The sequence below is a fragment of the Mustela lutreola genome, chromosome 12, assembly GCF_030435805.1.
Source record: "Mustela lutreola isolate mMusLut2 chromosome 12, mMusLut2.pri, whole genome shotgun sequence".
Lineage (NCBI taxonomy): Eukaryota > Metazoa > Chordata > Mammalia > Carnivora > Mustelidae > Mustela > Mustela lutreola.
In genome coordinates this window covers 37783143-37802326 of record NC_081301.1, presented here as the reverse complement: position 1 = coordinate 37802326, position 19184 = coordinate 37783143, and the positions used below count along the sequence as shown (strand labels likewise).

Sequence of the window (19184 nt, the reverse complement as noted above, 5' to 3'; positions counted from 1 at the left end):
TTGCGCAGGGGGGGCCGGAAGTCAAGGAGGAGGCGGAGGTGACTCTGCTTCCGTTTCTAGTTTGCTTCAGTGTTTAGGTTTTCTTCGTGGCTGCCGGAGATGAACCGATTCTTCGGAAAAGCGAAACCCAAGGCTCCGCCGCCCAGCCTGACTGACTGCATTGGCACGGTGGGCACTTGACCACCCATAACTAGACCCAGGGACTCTGACACTCCCGACCCCGCCCACCCTTGGTTCCAGGCTCCCACTCGTCCATTCCATTCTCGGTTCCGGACACCTCGGGCCTCTCCACCTTATCTTCGTTCCTGTTACCCAGGTCATTCCTGACGCCACAAACCAGGAACCCCCTAACCCTGCTTGCAACCAAACCCCTCTGAGGCCCGCTGCCGTGTTTACTCGCTTTTTCCTCCTGCCCCAACCAGCCATAGGCCCACATCGTTTCCATTTCGTTCAGCCCGACCCTTTCCCCCCTTTTGTCCTTCATCCCTCGCCCAGATCCTCAACTTGATATCCTAGGTCAACGTATAAGTACTCCAATCCTGGATCTCAATAACAGGAAATTCAGGACTCTGGCCCCTCACATTAAGCCACCACTCTTTATTTAAGCGAACAGCAGTAGATTTACAGCCCTAGTCCATTTCACACACCTGGTTGAGTCCCCAGCCTGACTAGTCTCTGACTGTAGAAGAATAGCACCTCAGCCCAGTGGTTCCTGAATTCTTTTCTGCTCAAGCACACTTGAAAGGGGCCCTAGAATATGAGCATCTGAGGAGTGGAGTATAGTTTATAAAGCCTCTCTGTGTTTCTGACTAGTAATCTCCCCCTGGTTGGGAACCACCTTCCCATCCTTCTTTCCTCTCCTGCCCCTTCTCATCTAAGTGTATTGTCCTAACTACTTCTGTTTCCTCAAGGTGGACAGCAGGGCAGAATCCATTGACAAGAAGATTTCTCGACTGGATGCTGAGCTTGTGAAGTATAAGGATCAGATCAAGAAGATGAGAGAGGGTCCTGCCAAGGTAAGGTAGGCGGCAGCTGCAGAAGTTGCTGCAGTAGTCTAATTTGAGCACCTCTGAAAGTAAGGCCCACTAGTAGTCTGCTAAGGAGAAAACATGTGAAGGTGTATCCTTCAAGGAGGAGGGTTTGCATCTTGATATGAGAGGAAGACTGGGGTTTAGTCTGGTGGAGAGAATTTTCTAACAGTTGGTCCAGAAGCATGTACAGGGAATGAATACATTCTTTGGAGAAGGTAGCAATCTCAGAACAGTGTGTTTGCCAGGCTGCTCGGGTTAGGTGGGTATAATAGGCTGGTTAAGGAATGGCGTGCTGGGAAAATTGCTGAACTAGGCTTCTGGAGATCAGTGTTTTATTAATATCATCACTGTCTACTAGCTGTAGCCATCATAAATCACTTAATACCTTATTTTCCTCTTGTATTAGGTAGGAACAGAGATTACCATACTTAAGTGCATGGACTATGGATACATAACTACTTTCTTTTTTTTCCCCATCTCTGTAACTTATTAACTATTTGAGCTAGGTTACTTAGTGTCATTGAACCTCAATTTCCCGATCTGTAAAATTGGGATAACACCTACTTTATAATGTGAAGATTAAATGAGGTAAATCATGTGACCCACCTAGCACTGTGTCTGGTACATAGAAACATTCATAAATAATAAGTGCTTGATATTATTATCATTTGTGAAATAATACCTGCTTTTCCTTCTTCACTGGAGGAGACAAATAATGATTTATAAAACAGTATAGGAAGGGAAGTGACAAGAGGCTTTTTCAGCCATCTTAGTTGGATAGAATGAAGAGTGACCAGAGGCAGGAAAGCTCATCTAGACTTGAGATGAAAGCCTAAACCATGGTGGCAGTCAGGAAAATGACAAGAAAATCAGTTTGCAATTGAGTTCTGAAAATCAGTAACAAGAATGCTACATGAAGAGACAGAGGAAATACAAGGTTGATATAAAGCTTCTTAATCTAGAAAAGGGAAAGATTGGTGGGACCATTGTTAATATTGGTGAGAGCAAGTTGAGGATTTGGGGCATGTTGTGTTTGAGTGGATAGCAAGATGTCCAAGTTGAGAATCTCCCTTAGGCAAGTGGGTGTACAAATAGGCAGTATTAGGGGTCACCATGGAGCAACTATGCACTAAAGGGAGTGCAGTTCGGTACCCTGAGATGTAGGATCCAAAGACAAAGACGAGCTGAGGCTTAAAGATTGTGCTTGGGAGGTGAAGAAGAGTCCAGGAGCTATTCTGTCTACAACTTTGAAGAAGAAAGTAGATATGTAAGTCCAAGGATATGGGATATTTCTTTTCTATATGTGTGTTTTCTACTTCTTTTAATTAAAATCTGTTTTTCTCCCCAGAATATGGTCAAACAGAAAGCCTTGAGGGTTTTAAAGCAAAAGCGGATGTAAGTTATAAGTGTGACGTCCTTTCCTCCAGCAGGTTTAACTAAAAGGGAAATGGTCTTTTATTCCTCAGTTTTTCATACTATTTTATAAGCATTCTTGATTTAGTTGCAAATTTCATATATATATCTGGTGAGCTGGGTTTTTCTCCCCCTGCATGTTCAGCACTATTTGTTGCAGCACTGTCCATCTAACAGTGGACACTTGAGCACTTGAAAAGTGTTTAATAAATACTTTAAGTAGCCATATGTGGCTAGTGGCTTCTGTATTAAACCGCCCAGATCTATAGGGTTCTTCCATTATTTATTTAATTACAATAACCTTTTTGTTTGTCTGTAAAATTGAGAATCCTGAATACTTGTTCCCTCCCAACCAGAATAGATTTAAGGGTCCTTAATTTATTTTAGGTGACTATGTCTCAGTGTTTGAGCAGAAGTCAAGTCGCATCTTTGGTGCTTACCCCTGTAAGCTGATGAGACCTTCTGCAGGTTTGCAGGGGTCAGATGTAAGCAGCTTTTAAGGAGCCAGAAAGGTTGTTGATATCTCTATTTTTATTTATATTTTATTTTAGGATTTTATTTATTTGACAGCCAGAGATCAGGAATAGGCAGAGAGGCAGGCAGAGGTGGGGTGGGAATCAGGCTCCCTGCTGAGCAGAGAGCCTGATGTGGGACTCAATCCCAGGACCCTGGGATCATGACCCAAGCCAAAGGCAGAGGCTTTAACCCACTGAGCCACCCAGATGCCCCTATTTTTATTTTTATTTATTTATTTATATATATATATATTTTAAAGATTCCATTTATTTATTTGACAGAGAGAAATCACAAGTAGATGGAGAGGCAGGCAGAGAGAGAGAGAGGGAAGCAGGCTCCCTGCTGAGCAGAGAGCCCGATGCGGGACTCGATCCCAGGACCCTGAGATCATGACCTGAGCCGAAGGCAGCGGCTTAACCCACTGAGCCACCCAGGCGCCCCTATTTTTATTTTTAAAATGGGTTTTTATCAGATAACCACCTTCCTCCTTCTAAATTAGACAAAATTGGAAAAAGAAATTGATAATGGTGAGAGTATGGTAAAACTGTTCTTCATAGTAGGTGGCACTGCAATATTTAAGTAACTTTTTTTAACAAAAGGAATGTATATTCATCATAGATGCTTGGAAAATACATAAACATGAACAGAAGAAAAGAACATTTACCTAGATTCCTACTACCAGAAATAACCATTTCTTAGTTTCTTTTCTCAGCTTGTGCATGCGTGGAATCTGTGCATATAGCTTTTTTGAAGAAAAATTGTACTGTGTAAATATAGGTTGTCCCTTTCCACTTCACATTATATCGTGAGCATTTCTCTCCTTTTATACATTCTTTGGAAGCTTTAATGGGGTGGTGATAGTTCTACTACCATTTGCCTGCACTGTGAATTGACCAATTTTCTTCTGGTTGGATAGTTAGATGGTTTCCAAATATTATATAAAGACCATACTGACATAATCTTTTGAGTAATATCATACTTTGATATAAAACTTTATTTTATTTTATTTTTAAAGAGTTTATTTATTTATTTGACAGAGATCACAAGCAGGCAGAGAGGCAGGCGGGGGTGGGGGTGGGGAGGAACCAGGCTTCCTGCTAAGCAGAGAGCCCAACGTGGGGCTCGATCCCAGGACCCCAGGATCATGACCTGAGCCGAAGGCAGAGGCTTTAACCCACTGAGCCACCCAGGCACCCCTAAAACTATTTTTAAAAAAACATTTTGAGGCACCTGGGTGGCTCAGTGGGTTAAAGCCTCTGCCTTCAGCTCAGGTCATGATCTCAGGGTTCTGGGATCGAGCCTTGCATCGGGCTCTTTGCTCAGCAGGGAGCCTGCTTCCTCCTCTCTCTCTGCATGCCTCTCTGCCTACTTGTGATCTCTCTGTCAAATAAATAAATAACATCTTTTAAAAAAAATAAAAAATAAAACAAAAATCATCTTACCCTGTGCCCCAAGAATTCCACTTTTGCGGATTGATCATAGGAAATCACTTGAAACATCATTAAGACACAATGAAGTTATATAGTAACATAGATAACAGCAAAGGCTATAATATTAAGTGGAAAATAGTCTCATAATTAAGATACAAAGACAAAAGACTGCCAGGGTACATCAAATGATATTTGTGTTAGAGTGATTGCATTGTTTTTTCTAGTTTTTCTGTATATTTAACTTTTTAAAGTTTTTTTTTAAAGAAAATTCCTATTTAGTGTTAGAGATACTTTCTTCCTGAGGATTTCTATCTTTCTTACATTTACCATTCTAATTGATTCTAAAAAGGTATGAGCAGCAGCGGGACAATCTTGCCCAACAGTCATTTAACATGGAACAAGCCAATTACACCATCCAGTCATTGAAGGACACCAAGACCACGGTATTTCCATATCATTTTTTCCCATGATTTTATTTTATTTTCTTACTCTTTTGTTTTTTTTCCCACAGTATTTAAAAAACAATTTCACGCACATGGCTTCTGAAGACATTGTATTCTTTTTTATCTTTTTTTAGGTTGATGCTATGAAACTGGGAGTAAAGGAAATGAAGAAAGCATACAAGCAAGTGAAAATCGACCAGATTGAGGTGAGTTATATACTGGTTTCTGCAAGAATGTACACGAGTTTGGAAAGAGTCTAAATGAATGTGTATGTGATGTAAATAACACAGAAGACTATTTGAATCTTGGGCTTGCCATTTACTAATAGAGTAACTTTGGGAAAGGGTACCAAATGTCTCTGTTTCCTTGTTAACACAAGGATCCTAATGCCACATATGGTTATTATGAGAATGAAATAAATGAGCTGGTGTGTCTATGCACACAATACCTGGCAAATAATAGACACTCAGTAAATAAACTACCAGTTTCCCATTACTTCTAATTCACTTAATGATTTTGAGTCTGTTTCCTCAGTTGTAAAGTAGTGATGTTGCTGCCCATCCCCCAGGATTGTCACATGTATTAAATTGAAGATGTATATGTCAGGTGTTTGACACAGTTCCTGGAGCAGAGCTAGTTCCCTTTTCTAGTAATTCTCTTTAGATATTTAATAATAATGCCATTATGTTCTTAAAATTAACATGTCTTTTTAGATCATGCTTTACCTGGGAGATGAGCCCAGTGCACTTAGCTCCTCACCTCTGTCAGGTGGACAGCCTAGATGGCAGGCAGGGATAGCAGAGGGAGTGAGCGGGACCGATCAGAGGGAAGAGGCCTTTCTGCCAGAATGGTAGTGATCTTTACTTTACCACCCTACTCTGGTAGAGTGTCTCTTTTTATGACGGCAGGGACTTGATTTTGTTCACTGTCATGCCTTGAACAATGCCTGGCCATAGCTGGTGCTCAGAAAGTTTTTGATGGATGATGAACAAATGAAAAAGAGACTATTAAAGGAGCTAAAGCATTCCTACCTGATTCAAGTTGTATTTGTTGGTTATTTACTATCTTCCTGGCATTTTACTGCCTCTGAAGAGGTAGTCTCCGAGAGTGCAGATCTAGAAGTGAGGGCATTCCTCCCGTCTTACTTTTTTCAAGCACCCTGCCTTGGACTGCCCATGGCTGTCTTTCTCTAATCCTCCACAAGTCTCTGCTTACACGGAGTTAGCTCAGTGACATGTTCCAAGTACATTTGGTGTACTTGGTGTACAAGTACATTTGTCTTATTTGTACAATACTATTTAATAATATAATGAAACTGAATTTTGTTTTCTGTTTATACGGTTCCTTATGTTTTAATTAGAGCTATTTAATGTCAGCAAGATAGAAATTGTGGTCTTTCTGGGATTTTTGAACGTCTCTCCATCTTTTATCTGTAGTTGTCTGTCTGGTTCTCTATCTAATTATCCTTTTCCTGTCTCCTCGTAGATTTGCCCGTATGGCAGGTAGAGAGCTCCTTTCTCTCTCCCTTTTGGCCTGTGTGTCTGTCTTTGTGTGTCGTCGGATGGGCTATCCCTTTTGAATTTCATTTGTTTTCCTAAAATACTTTATAAAACATTTTCATTATTTTATAATTCTCATGTTTTTGGGTTTTGCCCGTGTTCTCTGTTTCTAGCCTCCCTGTTTTTCAGTTTCTGCACATCAAGTCTGTTGCTTGTGTTTGTTCATACTACTTTTATGTTACTTATCTAATACTGCCTGTTAATTCTTTGTGTGATAAGTGTATGTGTGTGTGTGTGTGTGGGGTCTTTCACAGAGTCTGTTGTGAGGAATCATGTCCACAAGGATACTTGTTCTGATGTGTGATAGCGTGCAGAAACTGACTTGATTAGCTTACTCTGTGTTTTCACTTTTGTGTGGTTTTGTTTCAGCCGGTGCTTCTCTATACAGCAGAATGTCACATGCGTACAGTGTGGTAGTTTGGCACTTGAAAACACAGAAAAGCATATTGTTTTCTTTTTCTTAAGGGTTTTTCATTTTATTTTCTGTCTTGTCTTCTTTAAATGGAAAAAACAAACCTCCAATTTGGGGGCAAGGAGGAGTTCTCAGATGTTTTGCATTGCTCTAAATATTCGGATAAAGGGTGCCTATTTGGACTTCTGCATTATCAACACTAGTCTGTTCCCTTTCTGTGGGAATTTAAGTTTATGACAAGCACATTATTACGCTGCATATCCTTTTTTTTTTTTTTTAAGATTTTGTTTATTTATTTATTTGAGAGAGAGAGAGCGTGAGCAAGAGAGCATGAAAGAGCACAAGCAGAGGGGGAACTGCAGAGAGAGAGGGAGAAGCAGACTCCCTGCTGAGCAGGGAGCCCTACATGGGGCTCAATCCCAGGACTGACCCCAGGATCATGACCTGAGCTGAAGGCAGATGCTTAATCAACTGAGCCACCCAGGCGCTCCTCTCTGCATATCTTTAATACAATGGAAGATATGTAGTATTAAGTGCTTATGTTTTACATTTACTGCAGTAAAGCCTTATAGAACCCTCTGACATAGGCCTATTAGTAATCTCATTTTACAGATGAGAAAACTGTGGCTTAGGCTTTATTTCTCATTAAGTAAGGCAAAATTTGAGCTTTTATATGACTGATTCCAGAGTCTGTGCTCCTAGCCATTATATTAGCTGCCCTATGTTATGTTGTTGCACTTCTCTGACTGACTTTACATTATTTTTGGCCTTGTAGTCTTCCAATTAATCATGGGTAGATCATTCACAGATGACTTAGGCTCTCAGTCAGATATTTTCACCAGCCTGGTTTCTGATATCAAGCCTGTCCTGATTCCATTTCTGTTTCTCCAACCAGGGTGGGCCCAGGCTTAGTAGAACTTTTAGTACCACCCAGTTGTTTCCACTACTGTATTTTTCCCCTGTACAGTGTAGTCAGTCTTTAGCTGACTTGAGATGAATTTGCTTGTTTCTATTACCTTCTTTTCTCCATAAACTGGAAACATGTTGATAGTGTAGATGTTGCTGGAGTTAACGTTCTAGGTAAACTTTCTGTAATGACAAAGTGCTGATACGCATCTGTTCTTGCAATAGGACTTTGGATTTCCATGAGGCACCTTAAATTCAAATACAAGAGCACCAATTTAATTATTTTTCTTAAGTTTATTTATGTTTTTGTACTCATCTCTATACCTAGGTTGGTGTTCAGACACCTGAGTGGTGTTCAGACCCAAAATCCCAAGATCAAAGAACCACATGCTCTTTGAGCCAGCCAGGTCCCCCAATTTAATTCTTTTTCTTTTTTATTGAGTTTACATTTTTATTACCAAAAAAGGAGGATTATTAGCAAAAAGGGGTGCCTCGGTGGCTCAGTGGGTTAAGCCTCTGCCTTCAGCTCAGATTGTGGTCTCAGGGTCCTGGGATCAAGCCCTGCATCGGGTTCTCTACTTGGCGGGGAGCCTGCTTCCCCCCCTCTCTCTGCCTGCCTCTCTGCCTACTTGTGATTTCTCTCTCTGTGTCAAATAAATAAATAAAAAATTTTTTAAAAGGTTTATGTGGATTATTGGCATTCACAGTTATTTTTAGGGGAATCTTCAGTTTTATGATTTTTTATATAGAGCTTTTATTAAGCTCTCATGTACTTTTAATTGGAAAGGACTTTCAGGAGTTACTGAGACCCATCCTTTAGAGGAACACGTGCTCCATTGTTGACTAAAAAGAATCAGTAGGTAAGGACTGGAGTAAGGGAAGGGAAGTAATAATTATTAAGAACTGATATGTACTCAGCATTTTATGCACATTATCTTTTTAAAAATTGTTTCTAAGATTCAGAGGAAAGAATAGGGTAGAGGGATAGTTAGAGGAAAATAGTAAGAAATGAACAGAAGGGGGCGCCTGGGTGGCTCAGTCAGTTAAGCGGCTGCTTTCCGCTCAGTTCATGGTCCCAGGGTCCTGGGATTGAGCCCCACATCGGGTTCCCTGCTGAGCAGGGAGTCTGCTTCTCCCTCTCACTCTCCCTCTGTGCTTTCTCTCTCTTAAATAAATAAATAAAATCTTTAAAAAAAAAAAGAAATGAAAGTTGTCATATGTATTTCTATAAGGATTTACAAGACCAGCTAGAAGACATGATGGAAGATGCCAATGAAATCCAAGAAGCGCTGAGCCGTAGTTATGGCACCCCAGAATTAGATGAAGATGACCTGGAAGCAGGTATGTTGTGGGAAAAGCAATTAGGGGGGAAACGTTTCAGAGTCTGAAAGGAATGACTTCCTGGGACCTTTTCCCAAATGCTAGAGAAAATTCCTGTGATGGTTCTGTGAGAGTTAGTTTATGGCACAGTCTCTGGGCAAAGAGCTTGGGAGGCAGGCCTGTCAGATTTGCGTGACTCACCAACAACTCCAGGAAGAAAAAGCTACAGAAGTAGGGTGGGGCAAAGGTCTCTGCTGACCTGGTTCTTGATATCTAAATACTGCCTTTCCCTGCCATTTTTCTTTGGATTTTATTCTCCCTCTTATTAGAGTCCTCTCCCTTAGAACAGCAAAGCAGATCAAGAAATAGCCACAGGCAAATACTTAGTGTGCATCTACCGAATGCTAGTTACTATGTTAGGTGCTAGGGGGTTAACGTTGAAGAAAGCGGATACGATCCCTGCATTCATGAAGCTTCTCTAGCCAAGGGTAAGAAACTGCTTGTTTCAAGTAATTCATAGCAAGAACACAAACTGTTGGGAAGGAGAATTATGGGGTACTGTGGAGCACATAGCTGGGGAATTTAACCTGATTGGAAGTGGAGACAGGCATGGTCCTGAGGATGAGTAGGGATTAGCAGGAAAAAAATGGGAGGCGATGTTGAGTGGCCTCAGGGAGAGGAATCTTTACCCGGAGAAAACAAAAACACTGATTTGGAAAAATCCATACACCCCTATGTCTACAGCAGCATTATTTTTAATAGCCAAGACATGGAAACAGCCCAAGTAAGTGAAAATAAGTGAAGTAAGTCCAACAGAGAAAGACATATACAATTTCACTTATATGTGGAATTTAAGAAACAAAGAAACAGACTTTTAACTATAGAGAACAAAGTGCTAGAGGGGTGGGTGGGGGGATAGGAGAAATAGGTGAAGGGGATTAAGAGTACACTTACCCGTGATGAGCACTGAGTACTACACTGAGTAATGTGTAGAATTGTTGAATCACTATATTGTATACCTGAAAGTAATATAACAGTTAATTATACTGGAATTTAAAAAGTAACTAAAAATCTGAAAAAATGATAGTGGTTAAGACTAAGTTGGTAATAGCAGAAACAGAAAAGTGAATATGAAAGGAGGGGGAGGTCAAGGATGTATGTCAGTGTCAGCATGAGTAACTAGGTAGATGGCAAAAGCACCTCACACTGATTTTCTGTCACAGGATTGCCGTGTCTCAGTTGTTCTCCTCCTCCTCCTCCTTCTTCTTCCTTTCTTCTTCTTCCTCCTCCTCCTCTCTCTCTCCCCCCTTGTTCACCCACCCCATTCCTTCTCTTCCCCAATTCTGTTTTTGCAGTATTTTTTTTCCCCATTGATTTCTTTATTTTCCATCCTGAGTTTGCCCTGATGAATCTCTGTCTGGTATTGTCATTCCTCTTGGTCACTTCCAACTCACTTTACTATAGACGTGTTTTTCTTTTCTTTTTTTTTTTTAAGATTTTATTTATTCATTTGACACACAGAGATCACAGTAGGCAGAGAGATGGGGGGGTGGCGGGGTGCGGGTTGCCAAGGAAGCGGGCTCCCTGCTGAGCAGAGAGCCTGATATGGGGCTCAATCCCAGGACCCCGGGATCATGACCCGAGCCTAAGGCAGAGCCACCCAGGCGCCCCTACTGTAGACGTGTTTTTAAAGCCTGATTTCATATGATGGTTATCAGTAGACAACAATCTCTTGCTTCCTTTCACTGCCTCCTTCAAGTTCATTGATAAATGAGAGAGAATTTTATATATTTGTTGTTGTCCAGATGTTCTAATTTGATTTGGCCAAGTGATAGCTATAGAATCTTCTCATGAAGACTAGGACCTTTAAACCTGTGGGGAATGGTTGTTTTGTTTGTTTTATTTTGATTTTTGTTTCTCATAGATTTTACCATATCAGTTCCCTTGAAAGTTTCTTATAATGGTCATCTTTTATTTTTTATTTATTTATTTTTATTATTATTTTTTAAAGATTTTATTTATTTATTTGACAGAGATCATAAGCAGGCAGAGAGGTAGGCAGAAAGAAAGGAAGGGAAGCAGGCTCCCCGCTGAGCAGAGAGCTGGATGCCAGGCTCTATCCCAGGACCCTGGGATCATGACTTGAGCCAAAGGCAGAGGCTTTAACCCACTAAGCCACCCAGGCACCCCAGTCATCTTTTATTTTGAAAATAGAAATTAATAATCCTTTTCCCTTTGTTTTGAAATTTTTATCTTATAGCAAATAATTTGGCTAACTTTCTTAACATTCGCTGCCAGTTTTCTTGTATAAATTTTACTGAAATATTGACTATTTCAATCTCAGAGTTGGATGCCCTGGGTGATGAGCTTCTGGCCGATGAAGACAGCTCTTACTTGGATGAAGCAGCTTCTGCACCTGCAATTCCAGAAGGCGTTCCCACTGACACAAAGAATAAGGTGAAAGCTTTTTCTCTTTCCGTTAGCTCTGCAAAAAGGTAAAGGGTTTGTACTTGGTCACCAGTCTGGGAATCTGCAAGGTAGTCTTAAGTTAGAACAAGGAAAGACTGTCTCAGTCATCATTTTGGGACCCTTTGCATTAAACTGCGGACCGGCTGTGTACATTGTGTCACTGAGGCCCGGGAGTGTTTTTATACATTAACAATTTGTATAATCAACATAATTACTCTTGTGAGTTTGCACTGGGTTCCATTTATAGGTTTTAGACCGTGTTTCCTGGAAGAATATCACTAACACATGAACCATGCTAGGCAACGGCAAGGAGAGTCTGTTCTCCATACACACTGCTTAGTTGCAGGGTGAAATTTTTAAATTTCAATTTATATGAGGTTTAAGAATTTAAATATAAAACTTAATGTAGAAAGGTTCTTATTTAACAAGGTAAAGAATCAGGACACCGGAGTTTAAGTCTCAGCCCCATGACTGACTGACTGTGAGGCCTTGGCAAATCACTGTTTTGAGTTCTTCTGTTCCTTGTATCTCTAAAATGCAGATAATTATAATAATCTCACATAACTGTTTTATAGACCCAAGTTAGACCTTATAATTAAAAGGACTTGGCGAACTGAAAGCCCTGTCCAAAGCTTCATGGTATTATAAACAGATACAATTTTGTTACTTATGAAATCCTGTTCATTCCATCTTAGTTCCTGGTATAAATGTCATTTTTTTCTATTGCCATTTGTCCTGTGTTTGTATTATCTCCCAGTGTGCACACTGAGTGTACAGAATCCTTGAGTGAGAGCCAGTCTCAGCTCTGCCTTTATTCACTGTGTGACTTGGAGCACAAAATATATATAATATATTATATATATTATAATATATATATATATTTTGTATATATATATATATTTTGTGCTCAAGTCACACAGTGAATATATTCACTGTATGGATATTATATATATATGAATATGAATATTTTATATATATATAAAATATATATTCACTATATATTATATATTTATATATAATAAACTTATTTATTTATTTATTTATTTGAAAGAGAAAGCGGGGTTGCGGGGGTGGGGGCAGTGCAAAGAGAGAGAATCCCGAAGCAGACTCCTCACCACAGACTTGGACAACCCTGAGATCATGTCATGACCTGAGCCGAAACCAGAAGTCAAATGCTCAGCCTCCAACTGAGCCCTGACTTGGAGCAAATTAGAAATTCTTGTTTTCTGTCTGAACCTCATCAGTTTTCCCACCTATGAAATGTGTAGAGCAAAAGGTAGAGAGTAGGTAGTTTCTCAGGTCCCTTCTAGCTAATTTTTATAAATGTGCATCTTCTCCTGCTGTACTCCTCCCTTCTTGAGTCTAGAGTAATCTTACCTTTCTCTACCAGCCATTCTACCCCACCCCACCCCTGCCTCTGACATTTCAAGGTTCCTGGAGCATAGGTTGCTTTTTCTCAACATATCTGAAATAATTTTTGTTAATGCTACCTACCACAACTCAACCTTTTCAATCATTTATATTTCCATCTTCTATTTGTCACAGATTCCGGAGTTAAATGTGCTGTTGAGATGTGATTTCTTAATTGATAGTGGTTTCACTGCCTGTAAGTTTGTAGTAAAGTACGATATGGAAGTAACTGCCTGTCCTAGGGCATTGCTCCCTTAAAGATTGGGAAAGCTACAAAAGGTAGTGGTTCACTTTAGGAATCAGAGTGAAAACGGGAATCTGGAGGCAGGGACTAACTCCTCAGCCTTTCCTCCCAGACCTTCCAAGCCCCTACTTCCCCTTCCTAGGTTTACCTTTTTTTTTTTTTTTTTTTTTTTTTAAGATTTTATTTATTTGAGGGAGAGACAGTGAGGGAACACAAGCAGGGGAACAGCAGGCAGAGGGAGAGGGAGAAGCAGGCTCGCTGCTGAGCAAGGAGCCCGATGCAGGGCCTGGGATCATGACCTGAGCCAAAGGCAGGTGCTTAACCAACTGAGCCACCTAGGTGCCCCACCTTGGTTTACTCTTAAGTCTATTTCTCTCTCACTCTTCCTTTACCCTGCAAACAACCACCCATTTTGAGTTTGTCCAGTCTTTCCTTGGTTTAATACTTCCCCCTTTACCTTTCATGAAAATGCTTTTTCATCTTCTTAGGGGTATTTCGGTGTTCATTGGTTAAACACTCAGAAAAGAGTTTTGACTACTAAATATTCATAATCATTTGCTTTATCAGTTGAAAAACAGTGGCACTGAACATTGCTTTCTTTTCACAGGATGGAGTCCTGGTGGATGAATTTGGATTGCCACAGATCCCTGCTTCATAGACTTGCATCATTCAAGTACATCGTGTAAAATAAACACATATTGTGGGACTAGGAAATATTTATCTTTCCAAATTTACCATAACAGATTTAGGTTTCTTTCCTTTCTTCAAAGGAAAGTTTAATTACATTGCTCTTTCATTTTTTTCCGTTAAAAGATTCATTGTTTGGGGGATGCTTTCTTCATACTAAAATTTTATTTCCTTTCTCTTACGAAAGACTAACTTACTTAAAAGTATCAGTGACTATGTATGACTTGTTTTCATTTATTAATAATAATTTGAAATAAAACCAAGGAAAGGGAATCTTTAAATCCTGGGATAGTGTAACTCCACAATCTCAAACTGACCTTACAAATTGATAAGACAAAGATGAGATTCTTAGGATGGTTCATACTATGATTCAAAACCATTTTCTATTGTGGTATTATAGGTTGGTTAAAGTGATAGCCTTTTTTGATGGGTTTTGTTGTGTCTTGTGAGTAATTCATTACTATGTCTGATATTGGAATGGAATTATCACTACTGTATCATGAGTGGATATTTTGATTCTGTGGTTCCCTCAGTATTACAGCCTGACTTGTAATCAATAATGACTATTTCTTGATATTTAATGTATAGGACATTTATTTATACTCAATAAATATTTTTCAAAAGGATATAATTTTAATAATATCACTTCAGCCTAAAACCTCTAGAAAAAAACTTAACATAGTTAAGTTTTAACTTAACTCATAGTTTTAATGTTGATTCACCTAAAAACTCCACTATAGTAATCAAGTTTAAGTGTTAGCATCAGAGGAAGGAACAAAGAACAATCCAGGCCTGGGCCCTGATTTACCATCTAATAACTTCTAAGCAGCCTACACACTTCGTTAAACTTCTTTTTTCTTATTAGTACAATCATGCTTACCTCAGAGGGCTTTTATGAGGAATAATTGAGGTTATGGTCATGAGTACAGTTGACCCTTAAATAACACAGGTTTAAACACAATCCACTTCTACATGGATTTTTTTACAGTACAGGATTGTAAGTGTATTTTCTCTTCTTTGTGATTTTCCTTTTTTTTTTTTTTTTTTAAGATTTTATTTATTTACTTGACAGAGAGAGATCACAAGCAGGCAGAGAGGCAGGCAGAGAGAGAGAGGAGGAAGCAGGCTCCCTGCCCAGCAGAGAGCCTGATGTGGGACTCGATCCCAGGACCCTGAGATCATGACCTGAGCCGAAGGCAGCGGCTTAACCCACTGAGCCGCCCAGGCACCCTTCTTTGTGATTTTCTTAATATATTCTTTTCTGTAGCTTACTTTATTGTAAGAATACAGTATATAATACGTATACAAAATATGTGTTAGTTGCTTATGTTATTAGTAAGGCTTTTGGTCAACAGTAGGCCATTAGTAGTTAAGTTTGGGGGGAGTTGAAAGTTATTTGCAGATTTTCAGCTGTGCCCTATTCCCCACGTTGTTCATGTGTTAACTGTATTTTGCAACTTGCTATTCTCATATATAGGCTATTAACAACAACAAAAAAATAGGAGCTTCATTCTTTTCTTGGAAGTTTCCAGAAGTGCTACAGCCAGTGCAAACTCCTGCCCAATTTCAGGGTCTTTAATGATCCATTAGCGGGGACTAATCTCACCCTCGCAAGAAACCTTCCAGTCAGATCGAACATTGTGCTGTTCATCATTAACTTCTTGAAACCTTTCTTGGCTTCTCTACAGTTTCTCACTCAGCTCTTTAAATATTTCTTCCACTATAGTTTCAATCTTGGATTTGAGATATATCAAAAGATATATCCCTGAAATGTATCACACCCAAGATTTTAAATATTACCTGTACCTAAGGACTCAAAATAACTGTCACTAGCCTAGACCTCTTCCTTCATTCTTATTTTCAGTCCTGGGCTTTACTAATTAAATGTCCCACCATTATCTAAAATCTGATATCCAGAGGCGCCTTGGTGGCTCAGTGGGTTAAGCCTCTACCTTCAGCTGAGGTCATGATCTCAGGGTCCTGGGATTAAGCCCCACATCAGGCTCTCTGCTCAGCAGGGAGCCTGCTTTCCCCAAATCTCTGCCTGACTCTGCCTACTTATAATCTCTCCCTCTGTCAGATAAATAAATAAAATATATATTTTTAAGATTTTATTTATTTATTTGTCAGAGAGAGAGGAGCTAGAGTGAGCACAGGCAGACAGAGTGGCGGGTAGAGGCAGAGGGAGAAGCAGGCTCCCTGCCAAGCAAGGAGCCGGATGTGGGACTCCATCCCAGGACACTGGGATCATGACCTGAGCCGAAGGCAGCTGCTTAACCAACTGAGCCACCCAGGCGTCCCAAATAAATAAAATATTTTAAAAAATTTTTAATTCAAAAAAAAATAAAATCTGGGGGCGCCTGGGTGGCTCAGTGGGTTAAGCCCTCTCTGCTCAGCAGGGGGCCTGCTTCCCTTCCTCTCTCTCTCCCTGCCCCTCTGCCTACTTGTGATCTCTGTCAAATAAATAAATAAAATCTTTAAAAAAATAAAAAAATCTGACATCCAAATTAAGCTTATGATCGTGGGATTCACTCTTAGCAAATATTCCCACTCTATTTCTTACCTTGCTAATGTTATTAGTGTGCCATATATTGCCAGTTGTAATGGATGATATTTAGTCCTCCAACTAGACCTCTTTAGTGCATTGGATACTTGTGAGCAATCATTCTGACAAGATTTCCACTGCCTTGGTTTTTGTTACAACACTCTCTGGTTTTCCTTTTCTTCTATTTTCTCTAAGACTCCTTTCTGAAATCCTCATCTCTCCCAAATCTGTAATGTTAGTGTTCCACAGGATTCTAACTTTTTATTTTATTATTATTATTATTATTATTATTATTATTTTTAGGATTCTAACTTTTATCCACCATACTTTCTCTGATCACTGATATTTACTGAGCTCACTATTCTCTTGGCTTTAACTTCTGACTTTTTTTTTTTTTTTAACTTCTGACTTTTAAATCTATACTTCTATCCCAGATCTTGCCCCTGAGTTTCAGGGTCCTATTCACATGCAGCTATTTGCCTAGCAATTATTTGGAGGTTTCTGAAGCCAACAAACACATGACATTCAAATGGCTAAGACAACTATTATCTTTTCCCTCAGACCTGAACCTCCTCTCCAGTTTTCCCTATCTCAGCTAATGGAACCATTATTCTCCATCATTCAAAACAGAAAGCTCCTGAGTTATCCTTGATGCCTATATTTTGCCTCCACTACACATTCAATTAGTCATCAAACCCTGCTTTTTTGGAATTAATGACTTGCTTTCTCTTCATGCATAGTCTCACTTCCTTGAGTCAATTCATCACATATAGCTACATTTATCTTTTTAAAATACAAATCTGACCTAGTCACTCCTTAAAGTGACTAGGGAACCATAAAAAATGGTTCCCTGACACCTCTAGCAAGACACACAAAGCTTCCTGTGACTTGGCCCCTACCTCTCTGTAATAGTTTATTGCTTAGCCTTTGTAGAACAAGATTCTCTGGGGTGCCTGGCTGGCTCAGTTGGTAAAGAATGTGACTCTTGATCTTGGGGTTGTAAGGTTGAGCCCATGTTTGATGTAGGGATTACTTTAAAAAAAAAAAATCTTGGGCGCCTGGGTGGCTCAGTGGGTTGGGCTGCTGCCTTCGGCTCAGGTCATGATCTCAGGGTCCTGGGATCAAGTCCCGCATCGGGCTTTCTGCTCAGCGGGGAGCCTGCTTCCCTCTCTCTCTCTCTCTGCCTGCCTCTCTGTCTACTTGTGATCTCTCTCTGTCAAATAAATAAATAAAATCTTTAAAAAAAAATCTTAAAAACAAAACAAAACACAATAGGCATCTGGGTAGCTCAATAAGTTGGGCATCCGACTCCTGGTTTCAGCTCAGTTCAGGAGCTCAGGGTCTCAGGAGTGAGCTCCACATTGGGCTCCATGCTCAGTGGGAGTCTGCTTGGATGTTCTCTCCCTCTGCCACTCCCTATTCATTCTCTCTCTCTCTCTCCTCTCTCTCTCTCTCTCATATGAACAAATCTTTAAAAAAATACATTCACTTTTTAAAGATGGAGATATTTTCTTTTTAATTTTTTATTTATTCATTTAAGGAGTCTCTACACCCAGTATGGGGCTCAAACTCATGACCCTGAGATCAGGAGTTAAATGCTCTTCTGCCTGAGCCAGCCAGGTGCCCCAACCTTCTCTTTTCTTGTACAGAACTGCCTCTCCAATATAACCACATGATTACTGCAAAAATACCAAATAGAGTAACCCGACCCTTATTCTTCCAGGCCGTGAAAGCAGGCTTGTGACCCAGCTCTGTCTGTTGGAAGTTCTTCCCTTGAATTTTCTAAATGGAAACTTAAGGGAAATAACTTTCTTCCCCTACCCCCCAAATTTTTTGTCAGTATGAGAAGCTTAAGATATTGAGGCCAGAGAGGAGACAAGATGAGAAGCCAAATGAAAGAATCCTCATGGCACTGAGGTCGGACTTCTGATCCTTGAGATTCCCAGAGGGCTCCAAGTCTTGGCAACTCTTCCTTTAATTCTGTGAACCCTCTGAGAATTCTACTAGCACACCCCTTCTTCTGCTTAAACTAGTCCTGTCACCTGCCAATAAAGGTCCGCAAAATTTCTCTGCAGCCTCTCTCTGTGCTATGTCCCACTTTTCATTGTTATGTTGTACTAATTGCTTCCAGTTCCCCCACTTCCATCATAAAGTCATGATTCCCTGCCTCTAACCATATCTTTCCCTGGAGATTCCTTAACACCTTTATCATTCTGCTAATTCTTGCTGTACTTGGAAAAGACCAAAAGCCAGGCCTTGGTCTGTGTCAGTCTTAGTGAATTTAAGGAAAGTGGAGAAGATGACTCCTGTGATAGAGTCAGTCCCAGACACAGCATAGTCTTTGCTGATCAGTCCTATAGCTGCTACCAGTCAGCATCTCTGAAGCAGAATTGAGTGCAAGTAGTCTCCTTAAGTTATAATCTGTCAACTTTAGCAAGGGTGGAGATTGGAATGATCCTGTAAGAAAGTAAAAGTTTGGCACTTCAGCCTCTATTCATATCCCATAGCTTTCCTTTTATATTTTCTCTCCCCATAGATTCTAGTATAATAGATCTGAATATGGTGTGAGCACTTGGATTTTTAAAAGCTCCCCAGGCTGTTTTTATGTGTAGCCGGAAATAAGAACCACTGCCCTAGGATGCCTGATCAGTCTGACTCTGTTTTCATGGACAAGGAGTCTGGGCATGTTCCCATCATTTTCTACAAATGGAGAGCTAGGCACTGATTACCCTAAGGCAGTTTTCATCCAGAAACTGAGTTGGGACATACTCCCTTCTCTTCTATTTTTAGGGAGAGTTT

The 19184-nt window shown here is 40.1% G+C and overlaps 1 protein-coding gene across 1 annotated transcript; it reads left to right on the top strand.

The window, feature by feature from the left end:
• Positions 1 to 12: 12 nt before the first annotated feature.
• CHMP5 (charged multivesicular body protein 5) lies at positions 13 to 14471 on the top strand. Its single transcript, XM_059143476.1, has 8 exons — positions 13 to 168; positions 912 to 1016; positions 2380 to 2426; positions 4740 to 4833; positions 4968 to 5039; positions 8943 to 9051; positions 11375 to 11487; positions 13761 to 14471. The coding sequence occupies exons 1-8, from the start codon at positions 100 to 102 to the stop codon at positions 13809 to 13811; spliced, it is 660 nt and encodes a 219-aa protein (XP_058999459.1). The 5' UTR covers positions 13 to 99; the 3' UTR covers positions 13812 to 14471.
• The last annotated feature ends 4713 nt before the right edge of the window (positions 14472 to 19184 follow it).